The sequence below is a fragment of the Theobroma cacao genome, chromosome 5 (genome assembly GCF_053813885.1).
Source record: "Theobroma cacao isolate CCN51 chromosome 5, ASM5381388v1, whole genome shotgun sequence".
Classification (NCBI taxonomy): Eukaryota; Viridiplantae; Streptophyta; class Magnoliopsida; order Malvales; family Malvaceae; genus Theobroma; species Theobroma cacao.
This window is the reverse complement of record NC_142643.1, coordinates 3,343,529-3,362,144: the sequence shown is the minus strand read 5'-3', so window position 1 is coordinate 3,362,144 and position 18,616 is coordinate 3,343,529. Positions and strand designations below refer to the sequence as shown.

General features: G+C 33.5%; 3 protein-coding genes across 3 annotated transcripts; 2 read left to right on the top strand and 1 right to left on the bottom strand.

Moving 5' to 3' along the window:
* The first annotated feature begins 25 nt into the window (after nt 1–25).
* LOC148762359 (glucomannan 4-beta-mannosyltransferase 1-like) lies at nt 26–548 on the top strand. Its single transcript, XM_088806708.1, has 2 exons — nt 26–195; nt 313–548. Exons 1-2 carry the CDS (start codon nt 41–43, stop codon nt 458–460), a joined length of 303 nt encoding a protein of 100 aa, XP_088662834.1. The 5' UTR covers nt 26–40; the 3' UTR covers nt 461–548.
* Nucleotides 549–706: 158 nt separating this feature from the next.
* On the bottom strand, nt 707–6,927 carry LOC18598019 (Class II aaRS and biotin synthetases superfamily protein). Its single transcript, XM_088806707.1, has 11 exons — nt 6,534–6,927; nt 6,358–6,453; nt 5,860–5,948; nt 5,530–5,659; nt 5,006–5,098; nt 4,720–4,794; nt 4,378–4,495; nt 3,480–3,622; nt 2,757–2,885; nt 1,143–1,306; nt 707–1,030 (listed from the first exon to the last, which is right to left on the bottom strand). Exons 1-11 carry the CDS (start codon nt 6,876–6,878, stop codon nt 892–894), a joined length of 1,521 nt encoding a protein of 506 aa, XP_088662833.1. The 5' UTR covers nt 6,879–6,927; the 3' UTR covers nt 707–891.
* Nucleotides 6,928–11,575: 4,648 nt separating this feature from the next.
* LOC18598018 (Heavy metal transport/detoxification superfamily protein) lies at nt 11,576–13,884 on the top strand. Its single transcript, XM_007027350.3, has 5 exons — nt 11,576–11,760; nt 11,877–12,030; nt 12,310–12,554; nt 12,759–12,837; nt 13,006–13,884. The coding sequence occupies exons 1-5, from the start codon at nt 11,752–11,754 to the stop codon at nt 13,548–13,550; spliced, it is 1,032 nt and encodes a 343-aa protein (XP_007027412.3). The 5' UTR covers nt 11,576–11,751; the 3' UTR covers nt 13,551–13,884.
* Nucleotides 13,885–18,616: the final 4,732 nt, after the last annotated feature.

Below are 18,616 nucleotides of genomic sequence, written 5' to 3'. Positions count from 1 at the left end.
CATCCATCTTCTGATTTTCTGGATTCTGTTTGAGAATGTCATGTCACTGCATCGAACTAAGGCAGCGATTATCGGACTCCTGGAAGCAAACCGTGTCAACGAATGGGTGGTGACTGAAAAGCTAGGGAACACTGGAAAGCAGAAGAACAGCACCAAAATGTTGAAGAAATCCAGATTTCGGGTTGGAGAAGAAAGGTATTAGTAAGTTGAGGTTTCAACAGCTGGATATATTTACGAGACAAGTTAAATCGCAACTTGTTAATTCCTTATTGTTTAACTGGCAAGCTTTTGACATATACGTTTGAAAAACAGGATCCACGTCTTGGAACTCGTACTGGGAATATTTATGCTATATCGTGCAATCTATGGAAGAGACCATTTTTTCTTGTATCTGTCCCTGCAAGCTGTTGCCTTCTTCGTGATGGGATTGGGATACGTGGGAACGTTTGCATCGAATTGAAAGTCAAGCCACGTTTGCCTCAACAAGCAGCTGCAAGTTGTTCCCTAGAATGCTAATTACATACAAAATATAAGAAAATATTAGATCAACTAGATTATAGAATGAATTTATTACATCCCGACGGATAGGCATAAGTATGCATATAGTAGCAGAAAACCACGTCGGAGATATATTTTGTCTAACTCTAAAACCAAACCTATGATTTCTAAAGTTCATTTTCACTGATCTGATCAATCCCCCACCTCATTTCACTGTTTCTAAATAAATAGATTTTATTAATATCTCAAAATACATACAGGTTGCACATAAAGGGTTTTTCTTTTTCCGGCCACAAGGATCACCTAAAGTTGGAGAAAAATAATTGAATTGACAAAACTGAGAAACATGTCCATTCAGCATGAACATAGAAATTGCCAAATGAGTCATCTTTTTCACTCTAGTTCATCCAGCTTAATCTCATATTGTTCACCAGAAGAAAGGATTTTTACACCAACCATACCCTTTTGCCACTCAGTATTTCCTACCAATATTAGTCTTTCTGCATTTGCCCGTGCAGCTCGTTTGAACACCCTAAAAGAAAACAGGTATGAAATCAAAATAATGATAACTCAAGACATGAAAGAAATTGGACAAAAGCTCTGCTCAAATTTAGAATCTAAAAGGACATTGTTGGCATTAGTACCATTTAAGCGGCTTGCTCTCCAAGACTAAGTCAACACTTTGGCCTTTTCCCCTGAGTTTAGTAGCAACTGTAGCAGCTACTCCTTGAAGATCATAATCCAGAGCACACACAATGTTGTCTACTTCAAGGCTGAGTTCTGGTAGAAGCCCCTTTTCCTTGAGCAACTTTGAACCACAATCCCCACATCGCCAAAATAGCCACAAGCACATCCACAGAAGCACACCCAAAAGGCCAAAAGAGCATAAATAAAAGAAATTTAAAAGCAAATCAACCATGGATGGTAAAGAGAATATAGTTGTAAAATGAGGAAATGAGAGCAAAATGAGACATGAATAACCTGACGTGTCATACCATAATGATCCATAATTTACTGATATTTATTAAATCCATTTGTAGGGATGTCAACGAGTAGGGTACCCAAACCCTAACCCTATTAAAAATCAAATACCCTAAACCTATTAACTATCCGAATAATTTAAAAATTATTACCCTAACCCTAAAACATTCCCACTACCCTATAAGTACCCTAACCCGTTTGAATACCCGATTAAATAAAAAAATTATTAAAATCTTCTTCATGGGTATCCAATTACCCAATTAACTTTTCTAATCTCATAACTTCTCTTTAGGTTTATCGGTTATAAGTTTATATAAATAAAGGTATATATACTGTAATTAATAATTTTATGAGTTAAAATTTTTACAATGTTAATACACAATAAAAAATAAATATATTTATATTTAAAGTACATATATATATATATATATACACACACGCATACATAAAAAATATTTTAATATATAAAATAGTAATTATATTTCTTATAAATTAACACAATATATAAACTATATATATTAAAAGACATTACAAGTTAATTAATAATAATAATTTCATGAATTAATTTAATTAATTATAAAGATTTGTTCTTAATTTCATGAAATTAAAAAAACATTTAGATTCCAAAACTATTCTAATCTCAAAAGCTTTCTTTTAAATATATATATTATAAAATTATATAAATAAGGTATATTTATTATAATTAATAATTTTATAAATCATAATTTTTGTAATATTAACACAAAATAGAAAGTAAATATATTTATATTAAAAGTATATATATAATAGTAATTATATTCCTTTATAATATGATATAACATTCAAATTATTTAAACATAATTAACAATCTAATAATTTTTTAATTTAAATATATTAATGTCATCATATTAATAATTAGAGTAACCATACTTTTCAAATATTTGTTAGTTTTTAACAAAAAAAAATTGCTTGTAAAGTTGGTAAAAATTGTAAATTTTTAATTTAATTATTAAAATAATAATAAAATATTTATAAATAGTAATCAAGTTCGGGTAAAGGGTACCCAAGAGGTGGTACCCGAACCCTACCCACACCCAATTCAGGTAGTGAAATCACTACCCGAACCCTACCCAAACCTTTTTATGGAGTACCCTAACCTGGTGTAACCGGGTAGGGTACCCGTTGGTACCCTATAATAGGATATCCGTTGACATCCCTATCCATCTGTATACAACATAATCATGAATTCACTAGAAAATATTAAGGATAGGATTACTTAGTTCTAGGCTTTAACTTACTTCTACAATGACAGCATCACCAAACCCAAAGCCACAAGCTGGAATATCATCCCCACCAAAAGTAGAAAGTAACCGATCATATCGCCCACCACCACAAATAGCTCTCAGTTTTCCTTCTCTATCAAAACCCTGAGAAAAATATTTGTCATACTTGAAGTTCAAAAAGTGGAAACAAAACAGATAAATCTTTATTGAATACTGTAATAAGCTTAGACAATTTTCACGAAATAAACCAATGATTGAAAGATAAATCAGAGTAAACAACAAGAAACTTCTCACGCTTACATCCTACAATACAGGCCATGGGCAAGTCAACATCTCATATACTCATAGGCAGACCTAATATTATTGGATCAACCTGTAAAGTTCGGATATCATTAATTTCAAGGGCAGGGTGAAGCTCTATAATGTTATAGTTCGATACAACTGCCAATTGTATGATCAATTACATGTTTATTCTTTATTCCATCCAGATTGAAAGCAACCTATAATCTCCTAAGTGTCAGAAGACTTCTGGGCCATAGAGAAATACGCTACCCCCAATAAAAGTCAAATCAAACTAGTTATTAGCAGGAACAACATATGGGCTTAGAAAAGTGTCATCAGACCCCCACAAGAAGTAGGATTGGAGAAGTAAATGTGAATGGTCCATCTAAATTCAGTTTCTTATATTCGTGCCAAGACTGCATGTCAATGAGGGAAAAACTATATTATAAATCTAACCTCAAACACAATACCAGTGTAGTAGGCAAGGCCACGAACAACAGATGCATCAAACTGAATCCACTCAGAATAACCAAACTTCTCAGCAAGTAAGAAGAGTTGTTTCAAGTCAGCAATAGCTTCCCCAGAACCTCCAAGTATCTCTACATTTAAGAAAGAATATAGCACACAATTAGAATTAAGCTATGTCTTCCTAAGGACAACAGATTTATGTACAGTAGTTATCCACATAAGATTATCACATATCTCGAGAGAAACTGAATACTTATTTACTATCAGATTCCAATTTGAAGCTATTAACATGGATATAGAAATTTTTTTTAAGGCATCTGAAGGCAATATTTAATTTCAAATATTTGCTACAATTCAAGAAAACTGAACATTGGGCAACCATATGCCAATATGTTGCAGTCATTATTTATTTTCTCTCTTTGTTTCAGATGGTGATACTTTTTTACGTTTTTTCCAATTGGTTACACAAATCTTTATCAAAAAACAGAAGCCAGCCCAACCCCCCCCCCCACCAACCCTGTGTCAAAAGGAAAAAAAGAGTGATTGTGTGTGTGTGTGTGTGTGAGAGAGAGAGAGAGAGAGAGAGATTCTGTCGAAGTCAATAGCATCAATTTGTGACACAACATCCCATTAGAAATATGACATAATAAGAGACATGTAGAAGGTCAACTAGACCAATTAGCTAACAGTTCAACCAGATATATGGTAGAGAAAAACCTGAAGCTGGAAATGACATTTGTTTAAACTGCCTTCATATAGGGTAAACCTGTAACAGAGTTGACTTTTTACCTTTTTTTTCTAGAGAGGAAAGGAGAGTACCTGCCTTTTTTCTTGGCTAAAGAAAATAATATCGAATAACATATCATAAAATTGTGGAAAAACCAACCTTCCAACTTTGTCAATGACTTTATGGAAAGAACTTGCAATAGTTCCTCAATAGCCTCTTCCGATAACCCAGTAGCCTTCAACTCTCTCTTAATCTCATCTATCGGAATCTTTTCAATCTGTTTCAAGAATAACAAAACCAACAAAAATAAAAAAAAAAATTCATTAATTCACAAATGCATAAATAAATAAAGAAAGGATAAGATGCTACATTAACACATTCCCATTAAACTTAAACAAAAAAAAAAGAACCCAAAGACCAGAAAGTGTTAAGAAAAAGCTAGTCCAGGACTAAGAGAATAAAACTCAGCACTATATACATCATAAATACTAAACAACTAACCTTGTCAATGACAATGCAGACCTTGCCAAACAAATTTTCAGGTACCGAGTAGCACCTTAATACTTCTTGCAATACCTATGAAGTAGTTATGAATTACAAACTCACAGAATATTATCAAGAGTGAATGCAAGTTGCAATTCTATAAGTAAAACATAATGCATGAAAGAGAGCACCAATAAAATATAGCTTTTTAACCTTAACACTTGAAGAAGGTCAATGAATGTATTCACGGAAGCCATGAAAGACCTCAAATGGTCCATTCCATGCAAGGATAAAATAATCATACCTTTCGGCTTGAAACCTTAAAGCCAACATCTGACTCCGAGATTCCAATTCTCTTGAAGAAAGTGACAATGGAAGAAATAAGTTCTGCCTCAGCCTACAAAGGGAAAAATGGTAATCTTGATAACTAGAAAATGAATGGAGGAATCTCCGAACAAAATCATACAAAGTGCATCATGTAAACCATCTCTAGAATTCCATTAACATTAGAATCAAGGTTAAAAAGCTTTAGATGCACATGCCCAGCTAAACAATTTAAATTTTTACTAAGGGAGTGTTCCTACAAAAAGTAAGGAGGAATTTCTGCATTTTTGTTGCAGGTGAGCATACATGACGGGGAAATTGACAAATTATGTCCAAGTTTATAAAAAAATTTGGATGTTGCTACTGCTGTCCTACAGAGGTTATAAATTGTTACAAATAGATAATTAGAGCAAAGAAAGGCCATACCCTACCAAGTTGGCAAGGGAAAATAGCATCTAGAGGAGCTTAATAGTTCACAAAGCATACCAAGTTGGCAACACATACCGTAACTTCGGGTACACCAAGAATATCCATATTCCATTGATAGTGCTCACGGCGTCGTCCCCTTGTCATTCTCTCATACCTCCAACACTGACCAACAGCAAACCACTTCAATGGAAGGGATAAAGATTTTCTGAACCAAAAAAAACAGTGGGATCAAAATCTGGCATCTGTACCTGGATACAAAAATAATAAGAAAATAAATAAATGAACACCAAAATATTTTTGCACTATAAAATATTATATCTTTGAACTTCGAAGCAAAAGCAAGAAGCTTCTTTTTCTTTGAAAAACATAAGCAGCAAAATGCTGTGGAATCAACATTCTCAATACCCTTTCTGTATCACCAGCCTTGCTAGAGAAGGTGTGAGCTCAGGCCTCAATGCAACACGACGATTTCCCCGATCTTCAAAACAATACAACTGCACATAGAAAAATTACAAAAAGCAAGAGTCAGTGAAACCTTACCCGAAAAGAAAGTTACATGTAAATGAGACACGGGTAAATATCAACCAATTCATATCGGTGCATACTCTTAATACTTTTGCACTCATGCCATCAAATGTTAGAGCATCACATTATGACTTTCTTAGTGAAACTGCAAGTGGCTCTTGTGAGCAGAATACTCATCTCATTTCCACAAGTGACTAGAAGCATCCTCTGGTCAAATAAACTTAGCTATTTTATGAAAAAAAAATTACAAAATTGTGTTGTCGGATACACTACATTAGAACCTTATCTTTCGTCTTATCTAATTACTTCAATTTAAATACCACTCAAATCAAAGATGTTTGCATATTTAAACACATTTAAGAAACAAAAAGGCTAAACCTGATCTCTAATCTCCTCCCCTGCCTTCCTAATGAACAGAGCCTCTGATTCTAGCACTGGATAATCAACCTCTTCGAATCCAAACAACCGGGAAACCTTCAATAACAGAAACAAACTCTAAGTAAAAAACGAAAGTAAAATCACGTAGTAAACACTTCAAAAAAATGAAAACTAACCTCTCTGAAATGGTTGAAGAGCCAATTACGGAGTCGCATATCTTCAGGAGGGAAGTCGCGAGTCCCTTTAGGTGGATTCACATCGATTCTCTGAAATTCCTCCGCCACTGGAGGCGGAGATAGTGCGCCGGACCTGCCTCCTCCGCCGCCGCTGCTGCTGCCGCCATTGTCTATTGCGGACGACTGAACCGAAGCTAAGGAAGAGAAGTTTCTTGGTTTTGCGGAGATCAATTGCCTCGGGACTGGGAATTGTAGAGGCGCAATAGAGGACTGAATGAAAAGGAACAAAGGTTTAAGGGAGAAACTGAGGCGCGGATTCAGCAGCGAAGAAGGAAAGGGAGGCATTTGCGGCAAAGTTTTTACCCGTTCCTAAGCTGCTCTACTGCAGCAGAGTGCAGATAGCGTGGTTTATTTGTTTGGTCTGGGCGTTGCACGGGTTTTCAGTACAGGGCTTTAGTTGGGTCGGTATGGGCTTTGAATGTAGAATCTCTAATCTTCAAGGCCCAAATTCATATTGAGTTGTAGGCTTGAAATTATCAATTTTGGAAGAGAAATTAAGTATGGATAGGATCATAGGAATGAGTAAAATTGGACTGAATCGAGGATCCAACCAAATCAAATATAATTTAGATAAAACGGTTTGATCTGATTGATTTATTGGATTTATCAGTTTAAAAAATTTAGTTCAATTGATATATTTGGTTAGTTTTCGATTTAAAAATTTTTGAACCGAATCATCAAAAAATTAAACTAATATTATATATATGTTAATATATATAATATTTTTATATATTTTTTAAATTTATATAAAATATATATTTTCTTATTACTAAGTTGATGATGTGCAATGATTGTCTTGTTTTATTTTGTGGATGTAATTTTATTATCTTTGTTTTGCTAAATCTTGAATGTTAAGACTTGGTTAAAACTCTTAAATTTTAATTTGATGGTTTATGTGAAAAAGCATAATTATGTGAGTGAAAGGATAAATGTTATGTTTTTTTTTTATATTTATATTTATTGTATATTTTATAATTATGAGTAAAATTTATAAATTTTATTGTTGTAATTTATAAAAGATAAAAATGACAAAATTTTGATTTTTTTTTGTCTAAAATAAAACTAACTGAATTAACTTGATGTTTGATCAATTCGATTTTTTTTAAAATTTGGTCAATTTCGACGGACGAACCAATCAATTGTTCATCCCTAAGCAAGAAAGCATTCAATGTGTGTTACTTACTGATGGGTACTAAAGCTAGTTTTGCAATAAATATGATAAAATTCAAACTTGTACAAAGCCTATAGTCAAAATAAATCCCAAGTGGGTTTTAATAATTGAGAGTGATTACTACATGCACTTGTCTCAATTATAGGAGGGAAACATTGAATTGAATGCGTATTGCTTTTTATTTGTGCTATTAGGTTTTCTTTCTCACTTTACAAGTGGATGGATATTAATTGTGGGTATTTATAGGGCAGGTTGTACCTCAACTTCTTTTAAATACTTGTTTTGATAATTTTTTTAAGTATAATATTTAAAAAAATTATTAAATTATTCAAAAAAATTTAAATAAATCTTTAGTGTTTTATTTCGTTCAATCAAACTCTTATATTTTTATTTTAAACTAAATAAATCTTTAAAACTTATGATTGATTAATTATCATTAATGAAAAATGAAATAAGGTCAATTGATTAATTATCTTAGACTCAAAACTTATTCTAAACAAATCAACTGAAAAATTCTTAAGATCCCCCTCACAATCTATAATGATTCCTATTCTAGTTTGCACATGATTGTAGTATTGTCAATCAAATAAGTCCTTACCATTGCCAAAGAATGAAATTAGGAAAGGTATTGCAAAAATATTTCACTTGTTAATGTCACTGACAAGTTGATGTTCCAAGGGGTTCTGGTTTTTCTGTTTTGCGTTGGATCTTTGTGCTAGGATGTCTGATTTCTGTTCCGAGAACCTTCGTTTTGGTCTCTTAGGGTGATTCGGCTTGATCAACATGGTTTTCTTGTGCTCTATGTCTTTTGTTTTGAGTTCAGGGTAGTGCGAGTACTATTAGTTCTTTGTTTGGTTGTTGGTCTCTTGTAAAGTTGCCAAAGATTTTTTGAGTAGCTGCTCTTCAGAGTTGTGTGAGTACTATTAGTTTTTGTTTGGCTGTTGGTCTCTTGTAAAGTTGCCAGAGATTCTTTGAGCAGTTAATCTTTTGCCAATTGCGCAGGTTTTTTGCCCGAGCCATTCTTTGACATGTCATTAGAGTTTTTGGTAATTACAGCTTTAGACTTATAAATTACATTCACAGACAGTTGTGAAGGTTAATAAATTCATCTTTTTAAAAAAATATTCACTAATAAAAAATTAAAAGTTGAGCTTATGTTGATATGGGGAAATGCCCCCAAGAGGTTCAAAGGAAAGTTCTTAACTATCTCCACTTGATATGCAAATACACATGTTACACTGGTTTATATTCTCTGCCCCAAAAGGAAAAAAAAAACCTTATTTCTTTTAGGAGTATTTTTAAAAATAATCTTTATAGGTAAGATGTTTTCAAAAATAATTTTTTTTATAATTTTAATTATATTTTAATTAAGTTGGATAAAATTATCTTTAATGAAATTACATGTGATGTAAAAAACATATTATATATCATGTTTAGATTGTTACACCCCATATACAAAAATATATAACATGTCATGATTAAATTGTTACATGTCATATATAAAAACATGTGACTCGTCATAATTCAATTGTTACACGTCATATATAAAAACATGTGATACGTCATGGTTAGATTATTATACGTAATGTACAAAAACATATGACACATCATGATTAGGTTATTACACGTCATATTGAAAAAAAATTATTATTCTTATACGTCATATTAAAAAAATATTATTATTACACGTCATATTCAAAAACATTTTATTACACTTTAATACTTAAAATATTGTTGTTACTTACGAACCAAAATTTCATATATTCTCAACTCTCTTCATTATTTTATTTTTTAATAATTTGACACTGATTAAAATGTTTCTAACATGTTTTCATAAATTAAAATATAATTTTTTTTATTTAAAACACTTATTTTGATTAAAAATTGAATTTTTTTTTTGAAAACCTATATTTATAAATTTCAAAATTTTGAATTTATTAGTGTTTAGGTCTCAAATTGATTCAATTAAAAGTTTTTCAAATATCTGTGATCATTTCTACCATTTTAATTTTATCCAAATTACTTAAAAATCAAATTCTCCAAATAGTCATCCATCTAAACACATCAAAATTATTGTTTGGTGTCTTAAAAGTGTAGGAATGAGAAATCTAAAAACGCAGAAAAGAGAAATCGGAACATAACAGATGAATATTGAAGAGAGAAATTAAAAAAATTAAAAAAAATAAGATACTGAAAGATAGAAATTGAAAGCATAACTGAAAAAAAAAATTATAATGAATGGTTTGATTTATTGAAACAAAAGCAAGCATGCTGCACATTAGGATTTTTGTTGTTATTTTGCAAATTTGATTTTTCCACTCCATTTTTATGATTCGCGTATGTTCAGAGTCCACCCAGTACATTACTGTACAACACGAGGATATTTCAAAGGAAGTTTCTTGCTGTGCGTGGTTATTATAACAAATTCTACCACGGAAACCGTGGGTGGGGGACCTTTGCTCTTGGCTTTTCACCAAAATTAAAGATGCTTATGGCTGCCTCAAGGTCCCCACGAGGACAACATTGAGAGAGAGGAGGGACGAAGACGAAGGGCTGTCAGTGTCACATTCAAAAATTGAAGTCCCAACGTCTATCTTTTCCTCCCCTCTCCCCCTCTAAGGACCTTAGGCAATTGGGCCGCCCCCAGTTTCTCACCGTTGTTGGGCGTTGTGCTTGGTTACATCATTGATTTTGTAAGCATTTCCTCCCAAAGTCAGAACATTCACCTCTCCTGCCATTTGTCAGAGTTTCACACATCCTATTCTTTCCTTCCTTTAAGCCTTCCGAAACTCCTTCTCAGCAAATTAATAGATTTTTGTCGCATCAAAATGTTCAAGGTAGGAAAAGTGAATTGCGTTTCTCTAGATGGAAAGTTGTAATAATTGACAATTACGTCCAATGCTTGCACAAGGCTGTGTTTTGTTCAAACTGGCTACGTCATTTTGCACGGGCCCCTTTGTTTGACAAACAAATTTTTACCATAGGAATTTGTTTGCGTTCATCACCTTACAATAGATAATTTGACTTCAGGTGCAGTCTAGGCCTAAAGTAACTAACCTCGCACATTTAATGTTCCTAAACATGCATGCAATAGGCTACCTAAATAGTAATAATAATATTATATAATAATTTGAATAATTATTTTAATAGATTGAGCCTAAGTTTTTCCACCCTATACCATACAAAAAAAAAGGGAAAATCATGATTTCTCTTGAAGAACACGATGCTGGACCCTGAAAAGGATTTCTCACCTTATTTCCAAACCTATTAAGTGCATATATACACATAGGTTATTAGTATAAACAATTGTATATATACATATACATTACGTAAATACACATTTACATTCTTTAACAGAACAACATATATTATTATTGTCAAACACAGACTAATTTGTTGGAGTTAGTTAATACACTTAAAAACTTAATTAAAAAACACAGTTGCCCATAACCTGCTCTTGATTACTGTCGGTTCACTTCAATTACGGACCGGGTAACACGTCCTATGACTTTCAAAATCTGCCACCCAGTCCAGTCCCGTTCCCAAAAGTTATAAGCATGATGGAAAATTACAAAACTGTCCAACCACAAATGAATTTTAATGAGACACCGATCGGGGTAGTCTTGTCATTTCAGCTCGCGGTCTTAGTCCAGTCAAAAGGTGGATTATGATTGGTCACGGAGCCGTCGTTTCTCCACAAGACGACGGTAAAACAGGAAAGAGTTTTTCTTTTTTCCAAAAATACAAACAATAGCACACCGTTCCCAACCTCAGCATTTATATGGACCAAACCCAACATCAGCTTGCCATTATCATCATCATTATCACCACATTCATAACATACATCATCATACATATCATCAACCGCCTCACATCTCTATATATTCGATCCGTTGCCTCCAATTCTTCTCTTCAAACAGCTCTTCACTAATCCTCTCAAACCCCCCAACAAAAACAGCCAAAAATACTTAAAACTTCGGTCAAACAATGGGTGAGGTTAGTTAGCAGCTCTTTTCTTAGACATTCTCTCTAGTCTTTTCCGTTCAATTCTTCAAAAGTTCTAGTTTTTTTTTTTGTTATTTGCTTAAATTGTTCTGTTCTTTGTTTTCCAGCAAGAAGAAGGAGCTAAACCTGAAGCCGAGAAAAAGCCTGCCGCCGATGCCGGCGCTAAGAAAGATGACGGCACGGTCACCGCCGTTTACAAGATTGATATGCATTGTGAAGGATGTGCCAAGAAGATCAAACGCGCGATTAAGCATTATGAAGGTAATTAATTTTAGTTAATTGATTAAATAATCACAATTAAGTTTTTGAATTCGTCAAAATAGGATAGAAAAATGGGTTTTAGTTCGTCCTTTTTGAATTGTTCGTCAATTTCCCCCGTAATAATCGGGGAATTGGATAAGGATTGGACTTCGGTGCTAATTTTTCAACTTTCTTTTTTTTAAGAAAAAGAACAAAGTTCTTTTAATATTAAACATTGGCGCAAGTGGAAACCTAACTGGAAATTTACCTAACACGGATTGTTGTTGTTGGTGGTTGAAGGTGTGGAAGATGTGAAGGCGGATAGTGGAGCCAACAAACTAACGGTGACTGGCAAAGTGGATCCCGCCAAAGTCAGAGATAGATTGGCTGAGAAAACCAAGAAGAAAGTCGACCTAATCTCTCCTCAGCCTAAGAAAGATGCCGCCCCAGCGGCCGGTGGTGGTGGTGATAAAAAACCCGACGCTGAGAAGAAACCTGAAGGGAAAAAAGAAGAAAAGAAAGAAGAGAAAAAACCACCTAAAGAGGTAATTTTTTTAAAAAAATCTGTTTTAACGTGCGCATGTTAGACATGCGAGGAATCTGGGGAAGTTGAGTTGTTCATATCGGAAGTTTAAAAGTCGGGAGACGTGTTCAAATTAATTAACGATAGAAACGAGGAGTTTGGTTTAATTAAGTTTTGATTAGTTTCAGTTTTGTATAATTAATTGTGATTACATTTTTTGGTACAGAGTACGGTGGTTTTAAAGATTAGAACACATTGTGACGGTTGCATTCACAAAATTCGGAAAATCATCAAGAAGGTCGCTGGTAAGTTAATTGATTATGATTTATTTGAATTAAGATTAAATTAATAGCTTGGGATGATGTAATCTTGTTTAACTAATCACAAGTGGAGTTGGAGATAAGTAAAGGTACACTTTTAATTAATTAATTAAGTGCTAATCTTTGATATGGTTTTATTTTGAATTATAACAGGAGTTCAATCAGTGGACGTGGATGGAGCAAAAGATTTAGTAACCGTAAAAGGCACAATGGACGTGAAAGACCTCGTTCCTTATCTCAAGGAGAAGTTGAAACGAAGCGTCGACATGGTTCCCCCTAAGAAAGACGACGGCGGTGAGAAAAAAGACGCCGGAGGTGAAAACAAAGACAAAGGAAAAGGTGCTGCCGCCGGCGGCGAGAAGAAGGAAGGCGGCGGAGAGAAGAAGGAAGGCGGTGAGAAGAAAGAAGGTGGTGGCGGTGGTGAAGCGAAGATGGAGGTGAGCAAGATGGAGTATCATGGATATCCATATCCTGCACAGCCAATGTACTGGTCTGATGGACACATGTACGGTCCGAGTTACGCGGTTGAGGGATATCAGAATCACCCTCACGAGTACGGATACGTGAATCATGGTTACGCGAACCAAGGGTATATGCATCCTGGGTACGCGAACCAAGGGTACATGATGGACCCGCGGCACCACTACGCGCCTCAGATGTTCAGTGACGAGAATCCCAACGCGTGCTCGATCATGTGAGAGGGGAACCGGCGAAATCCGAGGTGGATGAGAAAGAACTGACGTTTGATGATGACGGCAGAGCTAAAAAGAAGGGCATAAATGTAAATAAAAGAAATTTCTAGGAGAGAAAAGTAAATAGAGAAGTCAAAATGATGATATACACGGAAATCGTAGAATTTTGGAATTATCGACTAGGCTAGATGCTATAGGGATGAACCGGCCAGAGCCGGCTTCGCTAGAGCCGGTTAGTTGTTGGATGGTCGTTGGTTGTTTCTTTTCTTTGAAAATTTTGTGTTAAATTTAACCAATGTAATAATATCTTTAATATAAAAAATGTATTTTTAGTTTTTTATCTTCGACAAATATTGAAAAATATGGTGCATGATGGAGTAGTCAGTGGCAATGGCGTATGCCACGTGGCGGGTTGTTGATTTATTCTAAATCTTGTTTGAAATTTGGTCTCATTTGGTAGTGGCATGACCAATGCCTGGTTTTATTTTATAAATTGGTGACGGGGACTGGTGAATTGCACTCTTTTTTATATCATATTTTTTGTTGGTTCTGGCGATTGTTATTGGGAAAGGGCAGCTTATGAATGGAGTTATTGACTGCTACGAAGTTGGTTTTTGTGCAGTAGCTATTTGCATTTTTAATCCTGGGACGGTACAAAAAATGTGGAAGTAATGAAAAAAACTTCTTTTCGATATAATCGATCGAATTGGCTTTATTTGATTTGATTTTCTTCTTGTTTTTATCCAACTTTGACATCATTATCTTCAATAAAAATCAATAAATGAAATTATTAAAATTGCTATTTCAATGAAGTTGATTTTTTTTATTCTTCGGTATTGAAGTAATAAAAGAAATCAAGGGCAAGATTGACTGGTACGTGGTCCTGAGGCAGGCTTCGATGGACGTAGGACCTAAAGAACGAAACAAAAGAAAAGAAGAAAACAATCCAATTGAGGAAATCATATCATGAAGAAGGAAAGCCATATATTGATTTGCAGAATTTAAAAGAGAATGTTCCAGAAGGGTCGTTTTACTTAATTAATTAGCAGATGCATTGGGTCAAATTGATTGTATTTGATTTGGTTAATATAATTGCAGTCTTAATGACCTTTATACACTGCAAACAGCTACGCTCTCAGAATAATATCAGTGCAAATTGCACGTTTAATCTCTGCGAAAAGGCATGAAAAGCTGCTGCTGGTGCAGCACCTTTTCATGGCAATAGAGGCTAATTAAGCAATCCCCTTTTTTAAAAGCTTTTGTAGCCACTCACTCACTGTCAGGGTCACGTTTATAATATTATTGCAACGTTCTTTCAAGCTTTCAACTAAATAAGTAGATAGACTGACCAATGCCCACATTAAGGATTTTTGTTTAATTTAAGTGAAAATTGATCCTGATTATGTGAAAACGATATCAATAATTTGGATTAATGAAGCATCATAATTGATCAAGGGAATAAACGATCAAGAGAATAAACTTTAAGTTCATGAAAATAAAATCATAATATATATTTTTTGAGTTAAAAATATATATAGATTCATGACAATTGATATAAAATTTTAATTAATTTTCACGACGTAAGATCTTTCATGAAAGAGATAAATCTGAACTAAAGTGAATATTTTTTCTTTTTACGTTCTAGATCAATAAAAAATGAGATATTTAGATCTAAAATTTATAAATAAAAGTATTATGTTTACTATATCGAGTAGGAGCTGATCATTATTTTTATTTTTTCTCTTTTTATCTCCATTTTCCTTCTTTTTGATATCACGTTTGGTTTCAAATTTCCATCATCATCTCATACAGTAAAAAGCCAATAATGCTTCATTAAAATTAGACAAGTACCCTATCTCTTTTTGTCTTTCCTTTCATGATGATAACTTTAGGAATGATTTCAAATAGGGAAAAGAGTTGATCCTGAAGATCAGACTCTTTTTGAAAAGGGTTAGAGCTTTGCTCAAGTAGCCTCTCTTTTTTCACCTTTGGGGTTGATTAGAAAATTAAGTCGAGTCTTTAACAAATGGAAGGAACCGATTCAGAGTCATCCTCTTCTTCATCATATTCATAGGCATCATCATTATCATTAACCAGAAACTTAAACCATATTAACATTTTAAAAATCTTGCCGACATCATTTCATTTCTTGAAGATATTTTAGAGATTTATACTTACATTTGCATTATGTAATAAAGGTCTATTAATCTATAAGTTTGTAACTTAATTAGTATGCATATATACAATTAAACAAATGCATCAATTATAACCATATTGTTTGTACTTTAATGGTTTTATTGCAAAAAATCAAAAACTAGATCACCAACGATTCAATTATTTTAGTAATATTATTCTTTTAAAAGAATAATTAAAAAAAGTTCATGCACAATGAATGTATGTATAAAAAAATTACGTATCAAAATATTATATCAAAAAGTAACACACATCATTACGTAATTGTGATTAGAATTGTAAATGGAATTAAGAAGTAAGTAGCTAAGTAGTCAATATACAAGACATACCCAATTTATATATACAAATTAATATACAATAAATTTTTCCTGTGTTGTTGGCCAACGCATTAGGTTTTTTGTGTTTGTTCTAGACGGCAATTCAAGCACATGCCATTACCCCAATTTTCTTCGATATTAATCCTTATATTAAGTGACATAATTAATGAATGGCTAAAAAGGCCGAAGAAAAGAAAGCCTAGTCCTACATCTACCTCTAGCTGAAGTAGACTCTACCCAACTCCTTGTGCCACAAGCGCATGTATGGCTGACACAGAGCCTATCTTCCTGAATCGTCCAATAAAATCCTTGCATAAAAAGTAATCAGGATTCATCCCTTTGGAACAATCATTTGACTATGGAAATGTGTTTAATTGACAGTATTGCAATCTAGCGAAAAGAGGGTGGCAGTGGGAGCATGCAATTATCTAGCTTTCCAAAAGCTAAGCCATGAAAGAGGCCTTTAACTAAAAGACGATGAGATCTCCATGAAATGAATATATAGTATTATAATTGCTGACGAAAGTAAACTCTCCCCTCACCTTCCCTTTGCCTAGCAGCAACGTGAACACATAGAGAACCAGACAATGCTGATTTTTGGATTGATTATAATATGAACCCATCAATTAATGAAACAACGTATTGAGCAACAATGACCCCCAGAGTTTTGTCCATGTTCTCAGCGGATGACTTATTTTTTTGCGTGTATGTTTTGAATTGTTTTTTGTTGAAAAATGGGACAACAAAGTAGCCAATCATTCAGAGGATAAGAAACTGACGCCTTTCTTGCTTCATCCAATGGAGAATAAAATGTTTGAATTTGATGGGGTGATAAGGTTTTCATTAAATTAAAACTACCATACACTAAAGTAAATTTAATACTAATATATGCTAAATTAATGATAGAATTAAAATGTAATTAATAAAAATGTAATTAATAAAAATGTGAATAATTAGGCTTAAACTTTTATATTTTATATTTTGGGTTAGATATATATTCTTTATATATATATATATATATATATATATTCTTCTATAGTGGAAAGATTAAAAAAAGGGTAGTACCTTATCCTTAATTAATTAGCTCAAATAAGTTGATTTACTTTTCAAGAAAGTAAATTAAATTAAAGGCAAAACAAATTTTTTAATGTTATGTTAGAGGTTGATGGCGGCTTCAATATGTGTTGCCAAACCTTTTCCTTCTCATCCAGAGATGAGTGCTGAATATTTTAAGGACAAGTTGGTGGTAGCACTGATCTTTCACAGATTAAACTTTGCATGCTTCTGGCAGCCCCCGAACAGATTAAAAAGGACTAGTTAATTAATTAACTCTTAGACATAATTAGCCCATACAACAGAAAAGAAAAAGAATAGATTATTTAGATACCTTTCCTAATTAAGCAAAAGCATGTTGTATTTTCTTTACAGATTTGGTTTTTTTAGTTTTGTAATGTTGAAAAATTCATATTATGCATGTGATACAGCAGTACTAGCAGTAGAAATCAATCAAAGGAGGCAAATTGTAGCTGAGGACCTTTCCAGGCAACTTCCCTTACTCACTTCCAAATACCATCCTGCAAATTCAGGGCCTGTGGCTTCTTAAAGGGTGATGAGAGCGACCCTCTGCCAAGAATGTCACAAACTTAACAGTTAACTAGCAATTTGCATTTAATTTCGTAGGATATGACAGATATATATCAAAATTCACAAGAATCTCCTTTTTCCAAAGCACAAAAGTCAAAATCTATCTCATTTCAAGATAGTATGTCCAAGAAAGAAAAAGTTATGTAGATATATTCTCTTCTTGACTTTAGTATAATTGATACATGACTATGAAAAAGACTTGATTTACATGGGGGAAAAAAAGGAACAAAAACAATTGGAGCCATCAGTCACTGTAATAAATATGTTGTCAAGGAATATACATGCTTCTGTATATTGAGAAACATGTTTTCTTGCTGGCGATAATTACAAATAGCATCGAGAATGGACCCCTAGGTCCCATGGGAATTACGACAACGAGGAGGAAACCAAACTCCAGCAACTTCCAAGTGGAAGCTACGTAAGGCTTTATGTCATGGTTCATGACTCTGACGTAAGGAGAGGAGCGCCTATGGCTTCAAGAAGCCAGACAAATCAAGGCACTATATATTGCTTCTGTTAGGATTAGCAGAGATGATGAGGTCGCACGGTTTTAATCACAAAGCTACCTAACTACACTCACAGATTTTATTTCTTTAATATTCTCCACGACAATCAACCTTTTTTTTCTTAACAAATTTTGAATCCTTACACCACCACCCCCATCAGCCAAGCTTGAGCTTGACATGTTTATATATACTGTTTGCTTGCTTATGGAGATCAAACCGAAGGCATGACTAAAATATTTTTATATGTTTTCATTTCCAGTTCTTACTACCAAGCTGGACTTTGTACTGATATTCCTTATGTTTATATTTATAATATTTTTTTATGTAAGAGAAGGAAACATTATGTATTAGTGACGAAAGAAACAACAAAATACATGAGAGAAATGCTGTTGAATGACGGATTAAGCAGGCC

Excerpts from the sequence above, each read along its gene's own strand:
- LOC148762359 (XM_088806708.1), top strand. The coding sequence starts at position 41 with ATGTCACTGCATCGAACTAAGGCAGCGATTATCGGACTCCTGGAAGCA. Across the intron at positions 196-312 it reads TTTCGGGTTGGAGAAGAAAG|GATCCACGTCTTGGAACTCG; the intron begins GTATTAGTAAGT and ends TTTGAAAAACAG.
- LOC18598019 (XM_088806707.1), bottom strand. The coding sequence starts at position 6,878 with ATGCCTCCCTTTCCTTCTTCGCTGCTGAATCCGCGCCTCAGTTTCTCC. Across the intron at positions 6,454-6,533 it reads TCTTCAACCATTTCAGAGAG|GTTTCCCGGTTGTTTGGATT; the intron begins GTTAGTTTTCAT and ends CTGTTATTGAAG. Across the intron at positions 3,623-4,377 it reads GTCATTGACAAAGTTGGAAG|AGATACTTGGAGGTTCTGGG; the intron begins GTTGGTTTTTCC and ends TCTTAAATGTAG.
- LOC18598018 (XM_007027350.3), top strand. Across the intron at positions 12,555-12,758 it reads AGAAAAAACCACCTAAAGAG|AGTACGGTGGTTTTAAAGAT; the intron begins GTAATTTTTTTA and ends TTTTTGGTACAG. Across the intron at positions 12,838-13,005 it reads AATCATCAAGAAGGTCGCTG|GAGTTCAATCAGTGGACGTG; the intron begins GTAAGTTAATTG and ends GAATTATAACAG.